Source organism: Anabas testudineus, chromosome 22 (genome assembly GCF_900324465.2).
Source record: "Anabas testudineus chromosome 22, fAnaTes1.2, whole genome shotgun sequence".
Classification (NCBI taxonomy): Eukaryota; Metazoa; Chordata; class Actinopteri; order Anabantiformes; family Anabantidae; genus Anabas; species Anabas testudineus.
Window position 1 is genome coordinate 2,709,703 of NC_046630.1, and position 16,304 is coordinate 2,726,006.

Genomic DNA, 16,304 nt, shown 5'->3' on the forward strand with positions numbered 1-16,304 from the left:
TCCTATTATATCTTATCTAACAATGTATTTATCTCTCCTAAACAATGCTTTTTATTCTTTTAGTTTAGTCGAAATGTTTCACTACTCATCCATGTAGCTTCATCAGTTGCCATGACTCAAGTTTCAGATAACGTCACCTTGATGACTGAGAATAATAATTTTTATAGTAGTGTTCAGTTAATTTAGAGCTGGTTATTCCTTTAACACATCAAATAAGCACTCGCTGGACTCACTAGGAAACCTGGATCTCTCCAGACAAGGCTTCACGTAAAAGCAGGGGTTCCTCAGTGGGCTGAGGGCTGCTGTCTAGAACAGAGGTTTGATCCCCTTCGGGAGTTTAGTTTACTAATGTTGATCATAAATTTACCCAAAAGGTGCTGCACAGGATGACATGCTTTAATTTTTTGCACACCTATCTTTTGTCAGCATCAGGTTTAATATGAAAATCTATTTGGACATTTCACCTGCCTGCTGGCTGACATCCCATAAATCTGACCCAATCACTGGTGCACTCACCCCTTCTCCTGTGTTAGTCAGTGCTAAGTGATGTTTGGAGCTGAGAGAGAAGCTAACGGTGCATTAGCCATGTTGGACCGAGCAGTCAGATCAATACAGCACAAATGCAAGGCAGCAATATGGTGACAGGAAGCACAGGTATCAGGTAGCTTACAGTGTATTGTTCAGACCTGTCTTATGTGTTTTCTCCTACAGCGCACAGTGTAGTCTGTACAGAACAACTAAAGGCAACAACAAAGCAAGTGTAAAAACATGTGTGCTTGCAGTATTTCAAATTATATTTCAGTGTTTAGTATCCAGGATGGGTGTGTCTACTGCAACAGGGCAAAAATAACATTATCAGATATCAGGGCAGATATTTTAGGAGCGTTTCCGACTCTGCTCAGTTGGCATGCATTTACATTCCAGTTTTACAGCAGTTCAGTTGAATAATATGAGCAATTATTAAAACACAGGGGATAATTACAGTTATTTTATCCCATTATACATCGAATCACACTTTAGTTCAACTAATGTAATGATAAAATGTTTCAGCTCCCTTTTCAGTGTTAAACAACTGATTTTATAAATGCCTTTTCTCAGAATCTGGGCGAATTCACACAGATGAGATCATCTCTCAACATCTTTTTTCTTCCTTGGCTGTGAGCAGACAAAATGACACAGCATTTAGTTTTGGCTCAAGTTCAACAAACATTTCCAAACCTAAATCAATTTCTGGTTAGAGAGAGGAAGCAAAAAAAATTACCACAAGCTGAGCAGCTGCAATCCTTATTGTCATCTGTGGCTTTCTGTTCATGTTCTGATCTTATACGTATTAAGTTAGATTTCTATTTTTTATTTTGGGTTTTTTAGGAATTATTGACTTCATAATGTTAGTGAGGAGGCAGACAGGAAGGGGTAGAACGGGGGGGTGAATGACAGGCAGGAACAACAAAAGTCATCTCAAGGACCTTACAAAATATAACTGTATATAGAAATGTTAATTATATAGAAAACCCAACAATCCCACTTGAGCAAGCTTTAGGAGACAGTGCAGAGGAAAAACTCCCTTTAACAGAAGAGAGAACAGGATAACAGGCAGAGCAACCAGAGACCCTGTGGTTACTAGTACATGCTGTAACTACCAAGGTTCTCCTTAATTTGAATTTTTATGTCACATTTATGTGACCGAGTGTTAGATGTGAACGCTAGAAGACGAATTTAGAAGAGTCAGAGTCAGAACAATGTGGTCATTACTACCAAAAAAAAACCCTGGTCCTTTTTAAGTAACAGGTAGTGAAAGTGGATGCCCCAGGGTTCTGTGCTTGGCCCACTTTTGTTCTCTTTTTATATTGGTAATGTAGGTGTTGATACATGTGGAACCTCCACTCATTGTTATGATGTTATTGTTTCAAGTAGTTTACTTCATAAACGTTTGTCTCAGTTCAGGTGTATTCTGTAGTTAACTGAATTGGATGATAAGTTAAGGATGTTCAGGTCCCAGAGAAATCCAACCGGATGAGGTCACATCCCACATGTCAGTGTGTGAAAAGCAAACCTGATGATTCTTGAGACTTGAAATGATCCAAATACTCAGCTGGAATCACACTGATTTTAAATCATGTAGTTCATGTTCATCAGATATTAAATTCTAATAAATTAGAGTTCAGGTTACAGCAAGTTAAGTAATTAATAGTTTTTAGCCAAATGTTACGATGTTCGATGGTCTAGTGACTGTTTGTGGCAGCAGGAGAGTGTGCTTGAGATTGGTTCATAACACGCTTTGATTCATTCATTTTAGTGGTTGCATAAAAGCTAATTCCTGTGAGTTATGTTAAAATCACAGTAATGTTGTGTTGTGTAAGAGGGATGCAGCTGTACATTAAATATCTTAACTGGGAATTTTGATCAGTGTCATGCTTGTTATTCAGCAGTGTTAGATAATTATATTGTACAATTATATTGTACAAGTGTGGTCTGATTCTCCACAGATATGAAAACTTAATTAAAGTGGACATGAGAATGATGGCAGCTGCTTGTCGAACCTCTCGTCCTGACAAAAGTCAAACGATTGGTTACAAGGTGGAACAATTGCAGTTTGTTAGAGTTGGACATAAAAACCTCAGGGTTAGGTTGAGAACGAGCTGACAGATTGTCATCTACTGACAGCTTTGGGCTGAATCTGCACATGCATGCAGACGATCAGTCGCTGGATTTCTTAAACTGTGGTCTTGTTTTTGAAGAGAGGCTCACACATTTTAAGTTTAACTAGACATAGAAGAAGCTGATTACTGTCTTGATGCCCATTTCTGTCTCTGAATTTATCAGATGTTCAGCTGTAGAAACTTATTTTGGTTTCTACTAAATTCTGTATTCTGAAATCCGATTTTTCTAATCCCCTACCCAGAATACGGAAATTAGATTTCACATTCACATAACACAGAAAGATTGTTTTAAACATGTTACTGAGGTGCATGTTAACACAGAAACATTTATTTGATTTATAATATTAAAAACAACATAATGTGAATAATGTAAAGTCAGTAATGATACAGTTTTTATTTATATAGACTGATTTATGTTTTATTCTACATCTGTTTACATTTCACTTATAATGTAGGAAAAAAATACTGTATACTTTCACCTGCACTTCTACAACAAATGAACTCCCTGCCGTAAGGTTGCCAGTTCAAATCCCCGGACATGCAGGTAAAACAAGTCATTCATTCAGAGTTTATGTTCTTTGAGCAAAATGGACTGGAGTGATGGTGCAACAGTGCATTTCTAGAGAAAACAAGCTTAGATGTTTATGAAAAGAAAATGCTAAAGTTAGTTTTAATAGAATAAATATAACTTGTTAGGTTTGGAGTTTACAGGATAGGAGCTGATGTATCAGATGTTTACAGACTTCATTTGATTTTAATCTTCATAATGAGCAGAGAGTGGAATATTTAACTACACTTATACACATCATGTGCTTGTTCCAGACAGATCTGATTCCTGGAACTCCACAGTAAAGAGCTGTCCAGAAACCTTAAAGACAGAGCTGTAGTCAGAATCAGAATCTGTTTAATTAGCCAAAATATGCAAAAGAATGTGTGTTGGTGTTTTCCACTCAAATATAACACAGAATAACAAGAGTAAAAAACAGAGTAACTGTCAAATAATTAGAAACAAGAATATGATGAAATCTGAAAATTATATAGCGAAATATGGCCCAATTAAATTTTATTTGTATAGCACCAAATCCCAACAGAAGTCATCTCAAGGCACTTTACAGTGTTTAAGGTTCAAGTAATTAATATGAAACAAGCTGAACTGTTAGCTAGCGCCAGCTAAGCTGTTTGGAACAGTTTCTATATCTGTAAAAAGTAACCAGCAAATACAGCTGGAAAATAACTATAATAAAAATACTTCAGTAAACTACAAGTATCATAAAATTGTCCTTGAGTAAATGTACTTCATTAGCACCTCTGAACTTGACTGAAAGCTCTCTGACTAACTCTCTTTATTGCCAAATTATGAACCTCGTTCATGTTGGTGAAAACACATCTGCCACATGCGTCCGTCTCATTTACGAGCCCCCGGTGGCAGACATGACTAATAGCTTCTACTCCGCCTTTAATTTTCCTTTATTCATAATTAATTTGGAGAATATTAGATTGGACCAAGCTTCAGTGTCACTGTGGTTCGAGGACCGTAGATCATCAGCAACATCATCATCATATGTAAAATAATAAAACGTATGTGAAATGAAAGTCAAAACCACACATATGTATATTTATATTGTTGTTTTGTTACATATATATAATTTACTGTTAGCTTGTGTATGCAACATTTCATGTTGTAGCTTTTCTGAGCACTCGAGGTCACTGTACAAACAATCAGCAAACACAACAGTGCTACTACTGTTGTGTTTTTAATGTAGTTAATGTGTCATATCTGAAATAAATAGTCAATACTTAATAAAATTACCAATACAACAGTGTAGAAAGAATCTGTTACAAATAAGTAAAAGTACAATAGTATTAGCTCATAAAACTACTTAAAGTACCAAAAAGTACTCTTCATGTATTATGGCTCATTAGACATACATAAATATGTATTATTTACAATTGAATATATACAATACAGGACAATATGTATTAACCTCATGAACTGTTTGAATTAATCATTTCTTTAGTACCTTACATACTGTACTGCTGGGTCAGTCTTACACTTGGATTTAATAAATTCTTCTTATTATACTGTATATAACCTTTTCTAATCTTCTTTCTGATCAAATTGTGATTATTTCTACTATTTGTTGTATTGAACCTGTGTCAGGTCGGGTCCAGTCCACGGTGTTTCAGCAGTTTGAGTCTGGAAATGACCTCGACGTCCACTTCACGGATCACCACGGATCACCGCGGCCTCTGTCTTACAGTCAGTCATAAAAAAAAACAACATGCCAGCTGATAATTGGTTTTTGAATGGGAGCCTGTTTGCAGCTGAAATCAAATCCATTTCTACATGGATGTCGTTGGAGCTCATTCAGGTCACTTCTCAGGCCTGGACTTGAATCTCCCCAGTGTCTAATGCACTTTGTAAATCACTTACAGACTATCTGACAGAGAGGAATTTGTTTCTCTGGGTTGTGTAACTTGTCTGACACATTCCAACATCTAATCTATCATTGTAATCTAAGGCTTAACTCTAATATAACTGGGTAAATCCACTTTGGTTTCATTTATTACTGCTTCACACGTGCACATAAAATGCATTACCATGAAATACAAGAAAACTTAAACATGGAGGAACAAATAGAAGTAAAATAATATGTCAGTTTATCAACGACTGTATTAAGAGACAATGAATGTTGTTGTTTTTAGTTTTTTTTTTTACATTTTGAACGTGTTTTTCTTTCACTGCTGGATCGATCCATCTCTCTACCCATCAGTCTACTTGCTCCATCCCCTTGTTTTGCAGCAGCAGAGGTTGTTTGTTCTGTGAGCGTGTGCTGAGTCAGCCTGGTAGACGGAGGCTTTCCGAGCTAAAGTCCGGCTTTACTGCGCCACAGCAGAGTGATGTCTGCCTGCAGAGAAACATAAAACCACAGCAGTCTGCTGGGCCGCAGGCCCACATCTATGCTGTAGCCTCGGCTCCACTGTGATTAATGAGCAGTGTCATTACAGATAGATTGTGCTGCATGTCGAAAGACAGGTGTGGCTGCATTGTCAGACACGCTATGTTCACATGTGTTTAAAGAGCAGTACTAGCAGTGCTGGTCTGCAGGAGTTGCACGTGTTGCTTCTCCTCACGTGTGGCCACTCCCTGCAGCTCCACAACCCCTCTCACCAGCAGCATCTACTAGACTCTGTCTGTGTTTGTGTCCTTCTCCGGGGTGAAATCAAACTCGTAAAGATGCACTTAGAGATTGGTAAAGTGCAATAAAAAAATGTCGCTGCCCTAAGAGGACGTAATGCTGCAAAGCAGTGAAAAAAACAAGAGGTTTCATACCTTTTCAAACATTTAGTGTCATGCAGAAATGTTGAGCTGCAGCTGTTTGAATCTAGAACAGAAGAACATTCAACACAGTCAACACATAAATGATAATTATTTGAATTTGATTGATATTTCTGCCTTTCTTGTAAGTGTCTACCGTTGTGTGATGGTGAAACATGAGACCTGGCCTCTCACTGAATACTTTCCATGACTAGAATAGCTTCCAGTGAACTAAGTGACATTCCTAGCAGTGTCTGCACCCCACTATAAGAACCACTTCAGTGAAATCACAGAACCTGGTTTTGTACAAGGATCGGGTTCCGTGCATGTGACACCAGCTGTTCGTGATGATGCTGCAGAAACACCAGACAACAGCATCAACAAACGGCACCGAACATATTTTTTTAATTTGCAGTCACAGCCACCGTCAGCACTCATCTGCAATTCTGTCAAACGGCCACGAGAGGGAAGTCTCTGCTTCCATTTGACCCCTCAGTCATGCATGGAAAAATAATAATGGGCTTGTTACGCTCTGAGCTGAGACTCACAGGCTGTGCATTGCTTTAAATCAACTCTAAAACACAAATGGGACATGTCTTACAGGTTTAGAGTTAAAGATTCAAACATAATAGTCAAAGAAGACGAGGTTTCGATGATTTATGTGATAACATTTTGCCTGGGAGGCAATGCTCAGGGCAAGTGACTAGAAAAAAACAGCCTGACTATGAACAGTCAGTCATGTATTGACTAATACTTGATTGTGTATGCATTGTTGGTGTTCAGTAAGGCACGTTTCTGGAGAGGTTGGCAGATATGACTGTAATTATTTGCTTTCTGATCAGATTTTGTTGTGTGCATGTTACATCTGAGTCTTTGACCCAAAAAACGACTCACAAACAGGCCTGGGTGTTGTTGCGTAATAAGGCCTGTGTTAAAGGAATGAAGAGCCACACAATACAGTCAAGGTATATTACTGTATTATTGAATAAACTCTATAAAATATTTCACAAAAAAATACAATACATTATTAATTATCATCTTATTACCCAGCAAACTCATCCTTCAGTGACATTTACATCATAATAAGCATCTGGAACAAACAGTTTATGCTTCACAGACCCTACTGACACTTTCATACAATTATAAATAACACTGCAGCTTTCTGTTTGTCATATTCTGTCCGATAGATGATGCAAATAAGAGGAAAGTGGTTTGATTTCATGAGCTGAAATCCAACTGGTTCGCTCGTGTGTCTGTGCAGAGCCATTAGGAGCGAAAAACAAGTTGTTGTTGTAGCGGCGGTGTACTCCTCGTACACCTCATGTGATTGGTTGGTGGTCTGAGTCTGTGCAAAACAAGCTTTTAACCCCTCCTACTGGACAAGTGACGCAAGCAGCTTCCTCCCACCCCTCCACCTCCTCCTCCGCCTCTTATTTTTCCCTGCTGGCCCTCACTGCCACCTCCTCCCTCAGCTAGTTCACTGTCAGCCTGTCAGGATACATTAAGCTCACGTGCCAGTAAAAGGCCAGGAAAAGGAAAAGAAACGATGCCGGTTCTGGCTTTGAGCGCTTAACATACCCCATCACAGTTCTTTTTATCAATGAAAGCCCGAGCCCAGACCAGGAGAACCTTAACGAGAATGGAAATGAGGTCCAGTAGTAAGGCACAGTTTCAACATGGTGGAGATGAGGACGGATTACTTTGGTCTGACAGGGAAGCGTTGGATTTACAGCTCACATCAAACAACCACATAACAAAATGAATTCTATATGCGACAGGCAGTCTGTAGCTCGTGGTGTAAAACAGGAGTGTCCAGGTAAACGGACAACACACAGACATCAGGAGGTAGAACAGGAGTAAACCACAGATAGCAAAGGTCGAGCATCTGATTCATCGCAACCTTTCACTCGCTGTATCTCTTCTACTGGACAGGACGTTGGAGTTTCAGGTAGAAACACATACAAAACTTTTCTTTCTGTTTTGTTTTTTTTTTTTTTTACTCCCACCATTGCAATAAAACTTCACACCATCAAGGCCATAAAGATACATAGGCTTCTGTTGTCATTTACAATTCTGAGATATGGCAAAGTCGTTGCTGACTGTTGACTGGAGGAGATCGGCTCCTCAGTCAGAATCAGACTGGGATTACATTACTGTTTAAAATGCATTTGATGCTGCGTTCGTGACGGGTTGGATTTATCGTAAAGATAAGCTGCCGAAGAGGAAAAACTGGTCACGACGTCCTAGTGGTGACAGGACGAGGATGTTTCTTGTGCAGGCTATGAAAGTTTGGTGTCACAGAAACAAATGACAATCTGTAAAGAATCTAAATTATAAGTTACACTCACTCCCAAATAATAGGCTCTACATACAAAGCACATGTCATATCTGTTCATTCATACATTAGAATAATATTAGGTGTTTTCACCTGTGGAGTTTGGAGGATTACTTCTTTGGTTAGTAAATCCCCAAAGTCCACGTTCTTCTTTTTCACCAGCCGGACGTTCCACTGGCGGCTGACTCGCGGTCTGGTTCAGATCATTCAGTCCTAATACTCATAGGAAACCTGGGCCTTTGCCCTCCTGGCTCGCAGAAATCCTGTCTCTTAAGTAATTGAAAGGATTTCAATTAATAATCAACCCAGGTCTGATCTAACAGCCAGAGTGACGCACGAACGCTCAGGTTGCTTCTTCCTGAGCAGTGGATGCTGCTACTGCTTCTACTGAAACCTCAGAAAATGGGAAAGAGACGCGTCTTAATCTCTGGATTTTGGAAATTCAAGGTTTTTACTGCATGAAGGAAAATCCACTTAGGACACTCATCAGTTAGTGATGTCCAATCCTGCCTGTTGCAACACTTCCCTGACAAGTGGTGCAATGTTTTTTGTCTAGACTTGTCTCGTCTGCTTTTACTACATATTGTTCACAGATTACTCAAAAGACAACCTGCTCTTAAGGTGAAAAGTGACCTGAAAATGCTGAATGAATATCATCATAAGTCAAATTTGACCGTTTAACAAACACATTTATAGATTTATCTGCTCATTTCTGTTAGATGAAAGAAATCAGAATTTCCCAAAGCCTGAGGTTACATTTCACACTTTTGTTTGAGGAAAACTGATCCAAAAGCCAGTTGAACTCTCTCCCATGAGCTCCTGTAATCATCGTTTTGCTTAACAAATGAATGACGGATTGATTATCAACTGATTGATTCTCTGTTTGACTCTGTTTGACTGTTCATTTGACTCCACGGACATTTCTGTAAATATCTTTGCATCATGTCTAAAAAGGGCAAAAGTGTTTTAAAGTGGATGTTTTCCTACTACAATGAGACATTTAAATTCAATTCTTCAGCTGCTATAATAAATATTTCGTGTCTCATTTGAGGCACAAACGGGTTCCTTATAAACGAGTCTCGTGCATATCATGAATCGTTGTATTGCACCTCATCTAGCTTTAAGTTAAAATGTCAGATGGAGACTTAAAAGATCCGAGGTCACGACCCTCGAATCAGTCTCTGTTCCCCGTCTCCAACCGTGAGCAGACTCCTTTAAATGTTCAGGAGTTCTCCTTGGGAATCAGGACTTTACCAGGATCTCCATGATGTGGTCCAGTTCATTTAGATCCATTAAACAGGACTGGAGACTTGCAGGAGAGCTGTGAGTGGGCGAGCGCAGCTTCACGTCCTCGTCTGCCCACGGTGACACGCTGACGGGCCACAAAGAGCCCGAGCCCCAGGCCGACGGCAGGTCCGACGTCTCGTACATCGAAGTATCGATGTCCTCAAAGATGTCGTCCAGGGCGAGGTCGCTGAGGTAGCCCATGGCGTTGACCGCATCGCTAAAGGAGCTGATAGTCGAAGCAGGCAGTGACTTCTGCTGGTCGGGCAACACGTTCTCCTCCTGAGATGGGAATTCAGGGGACAGTGGTGGAGACAGAGACAGGCTGGCCCCATCATCCTCTGCACACCCGGGGCACGTTACCGACATGTCCTCCCTGAAGTCGTCCCTGAGAAGACAGGAGTCCGGGTGGACGCCGTTCAGGAGGACGTCCGCTGTGCAGGCTCCTGCCCCGTCGCTCCTCATGTCCTCCTGGATCTGCCGCAGCGTGTTGATGAGCAACACGGAGCGGCGAAGGCTGAGCTCCATCCCGGCCTGATAGCGCTGGAGCTTCTCCAAGCAGAGGCCGAGCACCCTCTGACGCTGCTGCAGGTGGCTCAGGTCGGGTCTGGGAGGAGCCACGAGGAGCCCACCCTCGTCCTCCCTGTCCTCGTCCCCATCCTGCTGCTTCTCCTCCATCACGGCGGCGGGGACTTCCTCGGCCTCCAGCTCCTCCAAGCAGCTCCACTTCCGCTTCACGCCACGACCCAACATCGACCTAGATCAAGAGATAAAGACACGAGAACGCAACACGATGAAGGTTGAAATAAAACTAACACATTTAATAAGGAGAAGAAAACTCTTTAAGACTAATTGAACTTGATAAATCTATATCTATATATTATATCTGCTTTTGTCTCCACGTTTACGCTGTAGAGCTCTGATAATTAATCAAACACAGACACTTTAAGCTTTGTCACATCAGATTCTAAACAGTTTCATTTTAGACTAATGAATGTGCAGGTATTTAAAATATAATACAGCTCATGATTAGTATAATATTTCAATATTGGCTGTGGAGACACTGAAACAGACACTTTTACAAACAGAAGACTAATGAAACAGGTTTTAGTTTTAAGATAAAATACAAATATGAAGATTAATCTTCTGTAGATTGATTAATGATTAACAGCGTCTCAGTTTCTGCTCTGAGACACACACACACACCTGTAATTGTGAGTGTTCCTGTCTTTATGACACCAGTTTAAAGCAGGTGATTAGTTTCTATTCTTTTTTTGGGAACACTCAGACACATGTGGGATCACACCAGGCCTCAGTGCCGTGTAATAAACCCAGCATCCACTTTATGTAACAGCACCGACCAGGCAGGGCTGGCTTCACCGCTGGCTGTCACTTCAACAGTTTCTAGTCAAAGACAGTGACACAGAAACTCAGGTGATGGAGAAACTCAGGTGATGGAGAAACTCAGGTGATGGAGAAACTCAGGTGATGGAGAAACTCAGGTGATGGAGAAACGGAGGAGAAGCTGCTCCGTGTTCAGGTTTTCAGGTTTTCACGGTGGATCTGTGAGTTTCTCTGTTTCAGACACTTGAACTGAGCTGATGTGAGTCACTGTGCAGACTCCAACACTTTAACATGGCTGAGGGACCTTCTGACAAACTGGTTCACATGAACCCCCATCAGATCAGGGTTTGACCTCCACCCTCTGAGGAGACCGAGTCTGAACACAGCACGGTTCAACTTCTTATTTCTACACTTTTTACATTTGAACTCTCAGAATCGGTAGAAACCAAACGTGTTCTACTTATTACCCATAAGAATAAAGCCCCCGGACCTCGAACCCACTTAGAATAAAAGAACTTGTGTGAACGTGAAGTGAATCATAATAAAAAAGCTCGAACCAACCTTCTGTGTCCTCGGACAGTATCATGAGGTCCGTGAATCCGTCGTCTCGTCGCCGCTGCCGAGCCCAGAAATAAGGACCGTACGGACAGTCCGTCCGCGGCAGCGGGGGGAGGAGGAGGCGGAGCCGCGGGGGAGGCGAGTGGGGGGAGCACCGGAGCTCGGGGCCGGCCGTGATAGGCTCGCTCGGCCGCGGATCGAGCCTCCACCTCCGCCACTCACGGGGCCGCGAATGTGCGGCCGCTTGTTCCGACTGCTGCTGCGTTCAGGCGCGGCTCGTAAAAAGCAGACACCGTGTAGGAGAACACGTGAGCGGCGTTGGCGTTCAATGACAGCGGACAGGTGAAGTGAGGTCGGTTTGTAGCCTAAAATTAACCCTAACCTAACCTAACTAGCAGTTTTGTGTGATGACGTGACCTGACCTGAACCAGCTAGTTCAGGATTAGATCAGGTCAGAAATAACTAAGGTTAGGAGCTGGTTAAGTATCATAAATCACTGGTTTAGATTAAATTAGGTTGCACCACACCAGGATTTCCTAATTTCCGGTTCTCTTCATGTTTATAAGGGAAAAGCTTCAGAGGAGGCGTCACTTTGTCTTTGCACAGTGTCTCAGTTCATGCACTGAAAACCATGGAGGTCCGTGAACTGCACACTGTGATCCAGCTGGCCTGTGTTTTATACCTCTGTGCTGCTGCAGACCTGCATGGTAGGTAAATACTCAGTGTCCAAAGGTTAAATTAGGCTTTTAAAGTCTGATTTAACTTTTCAGCATAATGGTTTCTTCTGCAGGGTTAATGTGGGGATTCCTGTCTAATCAAATTTACTTAGTTACAGCAGAATCTAACCCAAAAACAACTCAGTCAGATTATTTAAACCACTTATTTCCAGTGTTAAAACTGTAAAACTGTGTGTGACAGTTGTTCGTGACATTGCACAACTGGATTCAGTGGCAAAGTTGAATCAGGTGTAATTAGTGTAATTCTGCAACATGCAACTTGTAAAACGAGTTGTCAGGTCAAAGGTTGACATCAGTCCTGTAGAGACGTAGAATTAGTTTAATGATTAACTTGTTCATATGTTTGATTAATCACTGATTGTATAAAACTCATAAATCTGTTCTGGATGTGACGCTCCAGCTAGATGTTGTGTATTTGGAGGAATAAATGGATGATTTCTGATTTCTGAAGCATTAGATCGTGATTCTGATTCAGTTCTTCTATCCTGACAGCACCTGAAGTCCACACGCAGCTCGGCAGTCTGAGAGGTGAGTATGTGAGTGTGAAGGGGAAGGAGACGGGGGTCCATGCCTACCTGGGTGTCCCCTTCGCCAAGCCGCCTGTAAGCCCTGCACTGAGAATGGCTGCACCTCAGCCTGTAGAAGGATGGGAGGGAGTGAGAGACGCCACCCGGATGCCGAACATGTAAAACATCCCTCCGTGAGCTCCGGTTGTTTCAAACTGAATCTCTGCTCTCTGATTAATCATCCTCTCTGTTGCAGGTGTGTTCAGCAGAAACAGCACGCGTTACATATGCTCAGTGAACTCGGTTGGGTGTTTGCAGACGTCCCTGAGATTTCAGAGGACTGTCTTTACCTCAACATTTACACCCCTGCAAACAGAACCCGCGACGCCAAGCTCCCAGTAAGAACCGTTTGGTTTGATTGTTCTTTAAAGAGCCCGTAATGGCCGTGTGAGTAATGATGCACACCTTTGGGTTTTGTCAGAAGTCAGGTTCAGGTAGTGTGTTCTGTTTGCTTTGGTTCACCTGACCAGGTGATGGTGTGGATCCACGGTGGAGGGTTCACTTTGGAGGCAGCTTCACTGTACGATGGTTCAGCACTGGCTGCTTACCAGGATGTGGTTGTGGTTTTGATCCAGTACCGTTTGGGACTTCTGGGCTTTCTCAGGTAAGACAGCTCCACTCATTAGTCACAGTTCGAATAAAAACACCTGGATTACTACTTTTAGTGAATCTCGTGATCAGCTGGCGTAGACGTAACCTGCAGACTGTAACTGTGTGTTCCATCCAGCACCGGAGACGAGCACATGCCAGGGAACTTTGGGTTACTGGACCAGGTGCAGGCTCTGAAGTGGGTCCAGCAGCACATTCACAGCTTTGGGGGGGACCCAGGTTTAGTCACCATATTCGGGGAGTCTGCTGGCGGGATAAGCGTGTCCTTACTGGTAGGAGTCCGTCTGCAGAGGTTGTGTTAGTTATGTGACTGAAGTTTCCACCGACTGTGACGCTGGTGTTGCTCAAACCCACAGCTTCTCTCGCCGCTGTCCAACGGCCTGTTCCACCGAGCCATAGCTGAGAGCGGCACTGCTGCCATGGATATGATCGTGTCAAATGATCCTCTATCAATGATGCAGGTTAGTGATCAGTGCTTATGATTTATAGTCTATTAAAAGCTATTGTTTTTTTAATTTGTGGTGATGGATCCGTTGTGTCTGTCCTCAGTTGATGGCTAATGGATCCGGCTGCAGCCTCCAAAGCACAGAGAAGTTCGCTGATTGTGTCAGAAACCTGGACTACGATTCGCTCGTGACTATTGGGAAGGTGAGATGCTGAAATGTTCACTTCAGTCCCTCTGATGTGCGTCTATTTCAACTTTTACTTTTCTCTCCAGGATGAAAACCTGCTGGTTTCTATAAATGTTGACGGACACTTCCTGACAAAACCAGTGGACGAGCTGTTCCAAAAACACGAACTTCTCACCGTGCCCGTCATGACTGGTGTGACTAATGATGAAGCGGGGTGGTTAGTTCCTCAAGTACGTGTTTTACTGATTTCTTTTTTGTGTGCATGACTGCAGAGTATTTGTGTAACTGCAGCCGTGTCTTCTTCAGTTCTTTGGTTTTCCATTTGGCCCTGACGGGATGAGCCGGGAGGAGGTCACAACCAGGATGTCCTTCTTCTACTCTGATGTAAGACAGACGCTGTCCAACATTAAAGCTTTACTGCTGATATTATATTCAAGCTTCTCTAACGTGTGTCGCTCATTTTCTCAACCCCGAACAGGCTGTCATCAGAGATTTGATCATTAATGAGTATATTGGAACGGGTGAAGACCGTGTGAAAAACAGAGATGGGTTCAGGGAGATGCTTGGAGATGTGCTCTTTAACGTCCCAGCTGTTAAGACTGCTAATTTCCACAGAGGTATCTCTTTGTATATTTTTATGCATATATATATTTAATATAACGTGCTTCAGATTTAATAATAGAAACTAGCATAGACAAGAACTGCAGTGTAACGCCCATGTGTTTGTTATAGATGCAGGAGCTGCTGTTTACCTGTACGAGTACCTGCACCCTCCCATATTCCTGCAGGCAAAAAGGCCGAGCTTCGTCGGGTGTGACCATGGCGATGACATCTTTTCAGTACTAGGACTGTGCTTCACAACTACCCACGTCAAATTAGCTTGTGAGTCACGATCTAGAAAAACTGGATTGTTTTTGGGAGAAATGAAAGTGTGAATTCTCCATATGATCCTGATTTTAGACGCCTGCACTGAAGAGGAGGAACAGTTGGGCAAAATCACGATGAGCTACTGGGCAAACTTTGCCCGCACAGGGTAGGAACTCATTACACAGTGAGTCTTACTGTACATGGAGATAGGATGGAGGTAACCGTGGTGTATGTTTGTAGGTCTCCTAACGGGGACGGACTCGTCCACTGGCCCAAGTATGGAGATAAAGAAGAGTACATGGCAATTGGTTTGAAGCAGCAGGCAAGTGCTCAGCATCTGAAGAGGGACAAGTTCATCTTCCTGACTCAGACGCTCCCTGAGAAGGTCCGACAGCATCAAGAGAAGATGGTGCGCAGGGAACTGTAGAACGTTCTGGTTCTGTTGTTCTGTGTCAGCACAACAGAGTTAACTTAGAATGGAAAGAAGACGATTCATAGTCGCTGTGTAAACGCTGCTCACGTTTCATCTCTTTAATGACCTGGAAATTAAAACATAGTTTGATGTTTATCAGCTGTGGTTTGTGTTTTTATTAAAAACTATTCAGTTCTATACTCGGTGAGACCAACGTTGAGTTAAAGGGCACAACTTCCTCTGTGTGAGTGTGAACAACAACGTCCTAGTTAGATTTATTTGTGCTTGTTTCGCTGCCGTTGCCGAAACACTGAACGTTGTTTTAGTTCTGAGGACCTGGAGAGGTTCAGTACATAAACTGTACGTTCTTAAACGTTACTGGAGCATTTTCACTTTACTTAACTTTCATTTTTACTCTACTCAGAGGAATATGCAGCACTTTTAACTTCATTACACTACATTTATCTGACAGCTATGATAGATTCCTACCACAAAATAACTAAGAACTTCTGATGTGTAGTTAGTTATTAACTGTTCATTAGTACACAGGTGTCAGCAGAGTTCACAGGAAACAGTGTGTAGCTCTCAGCATTTGCTGTAGAAGTAGAAATGATATAAATGATGAGTAACTCTCTCTCTTTGAGTCTGTACATGAATGAAACTTTTAGATTTCTGCAGAAATCTGGTTTATGACTCACACATGGTTTCAATCCAGGACAAGGCCTATAGCACCAAATTCAACCATGTTAGTGGAGTACTTGCACATTTTAGTACTTCGAGTACAGTATTTGAAGTGGTACTGTGTCTTGCACAACTTCTTTTACTTGCTGCGATCAGCTTTTCGAGAGTCTTCCTGGATTCGTAGCAGCCTCAGTGGCTCCTCCTTTTCCTGTCAGAGGAGTTTGAATTTAACACGAGGCCCAGGAATATGTGGAAATACTGGAGCTTTTCAAAAGTGTTTGGATATAACGAACAAATATC

At 42.1% G+C, this 16,304-nt stretch overlaps 2 protein-coding genes across 3 annotated transcripts; one reads left to right on the top strand and one right to left on the bottom strand.

The window, feature by feature from the left end:
• Window positions 1-6,939: 6,939 nt before the first annotated feature.
• si:dkey-177p2.6 (SERTA domain-containing protein) lies at window positions 6,940-11,695 on the bottom strand. The gene is made up of 2 exons (XM_026339820.1): window positions 11,504-11,695; window positions 6,940-10,355 (listed from the first exon to the last, which is right to left on the bottom strand). Exon 2 carries the CDS (start codon window positions 10,349-10,351, stop codon window positions 9,557-9,559), a length of 795 nt encoding a protein of 264 aa, XP_026195605.1. The 5' UTR covers window positions 10,352-10,355; window positions 11,504-11,695; the 3' UTR covers window positions 6,940-9,556.
• A 64-nt stretch (window positions 11,696-11,759) lies between these two features.
• LOC113148216 (fatty acyl-CoA hydrolase precursor, medium chain-like) lies at window positions 11,760-15,479 on the top strand. Of its 2 annotated transcripts, XM_026339818.1 has the most exons (14): window positions 11,760-11,852; window positions 12,067-12,207; window positions 12,730-12,922; window positions 13,000-13,141; window positions 13,274-13,407; window positions 13,531-13,684; window positions 13,769-13,873; window positions 13,962-14,060; window positions 14,131-14,274; window positions 14,351-14,428; window positions 14,523-14,661; window positions 14,777-14,926; window positions 15,005-15,077; window positions 15,152-15,479. In XM_026339818.1, exons 2-14 carry the CDS (start codon window positions 12,132-12,134, stop codon window positions 15,336-15,338), a joined length of 1,674 nt encoding a protein of 557 aa, XP_026195603.1. In that variant the 5' UTR covers window positions 11,760-11,852; window positions 12,067-12,131; the 3' UTR covers window positions 15,339-15,479. The 2 variants fall into 2 exon arrangements, with proteins under 2 accessions (XP_026195603.1, XP_026195604.1); XM_026339819.1 differs by lacking the exon at window positions 11,760-11,852 and having other exon boundaries at window positions 12,105-12,211.
• Window positions 15,480-16,304: the final 825 nt, after the last annotated feature.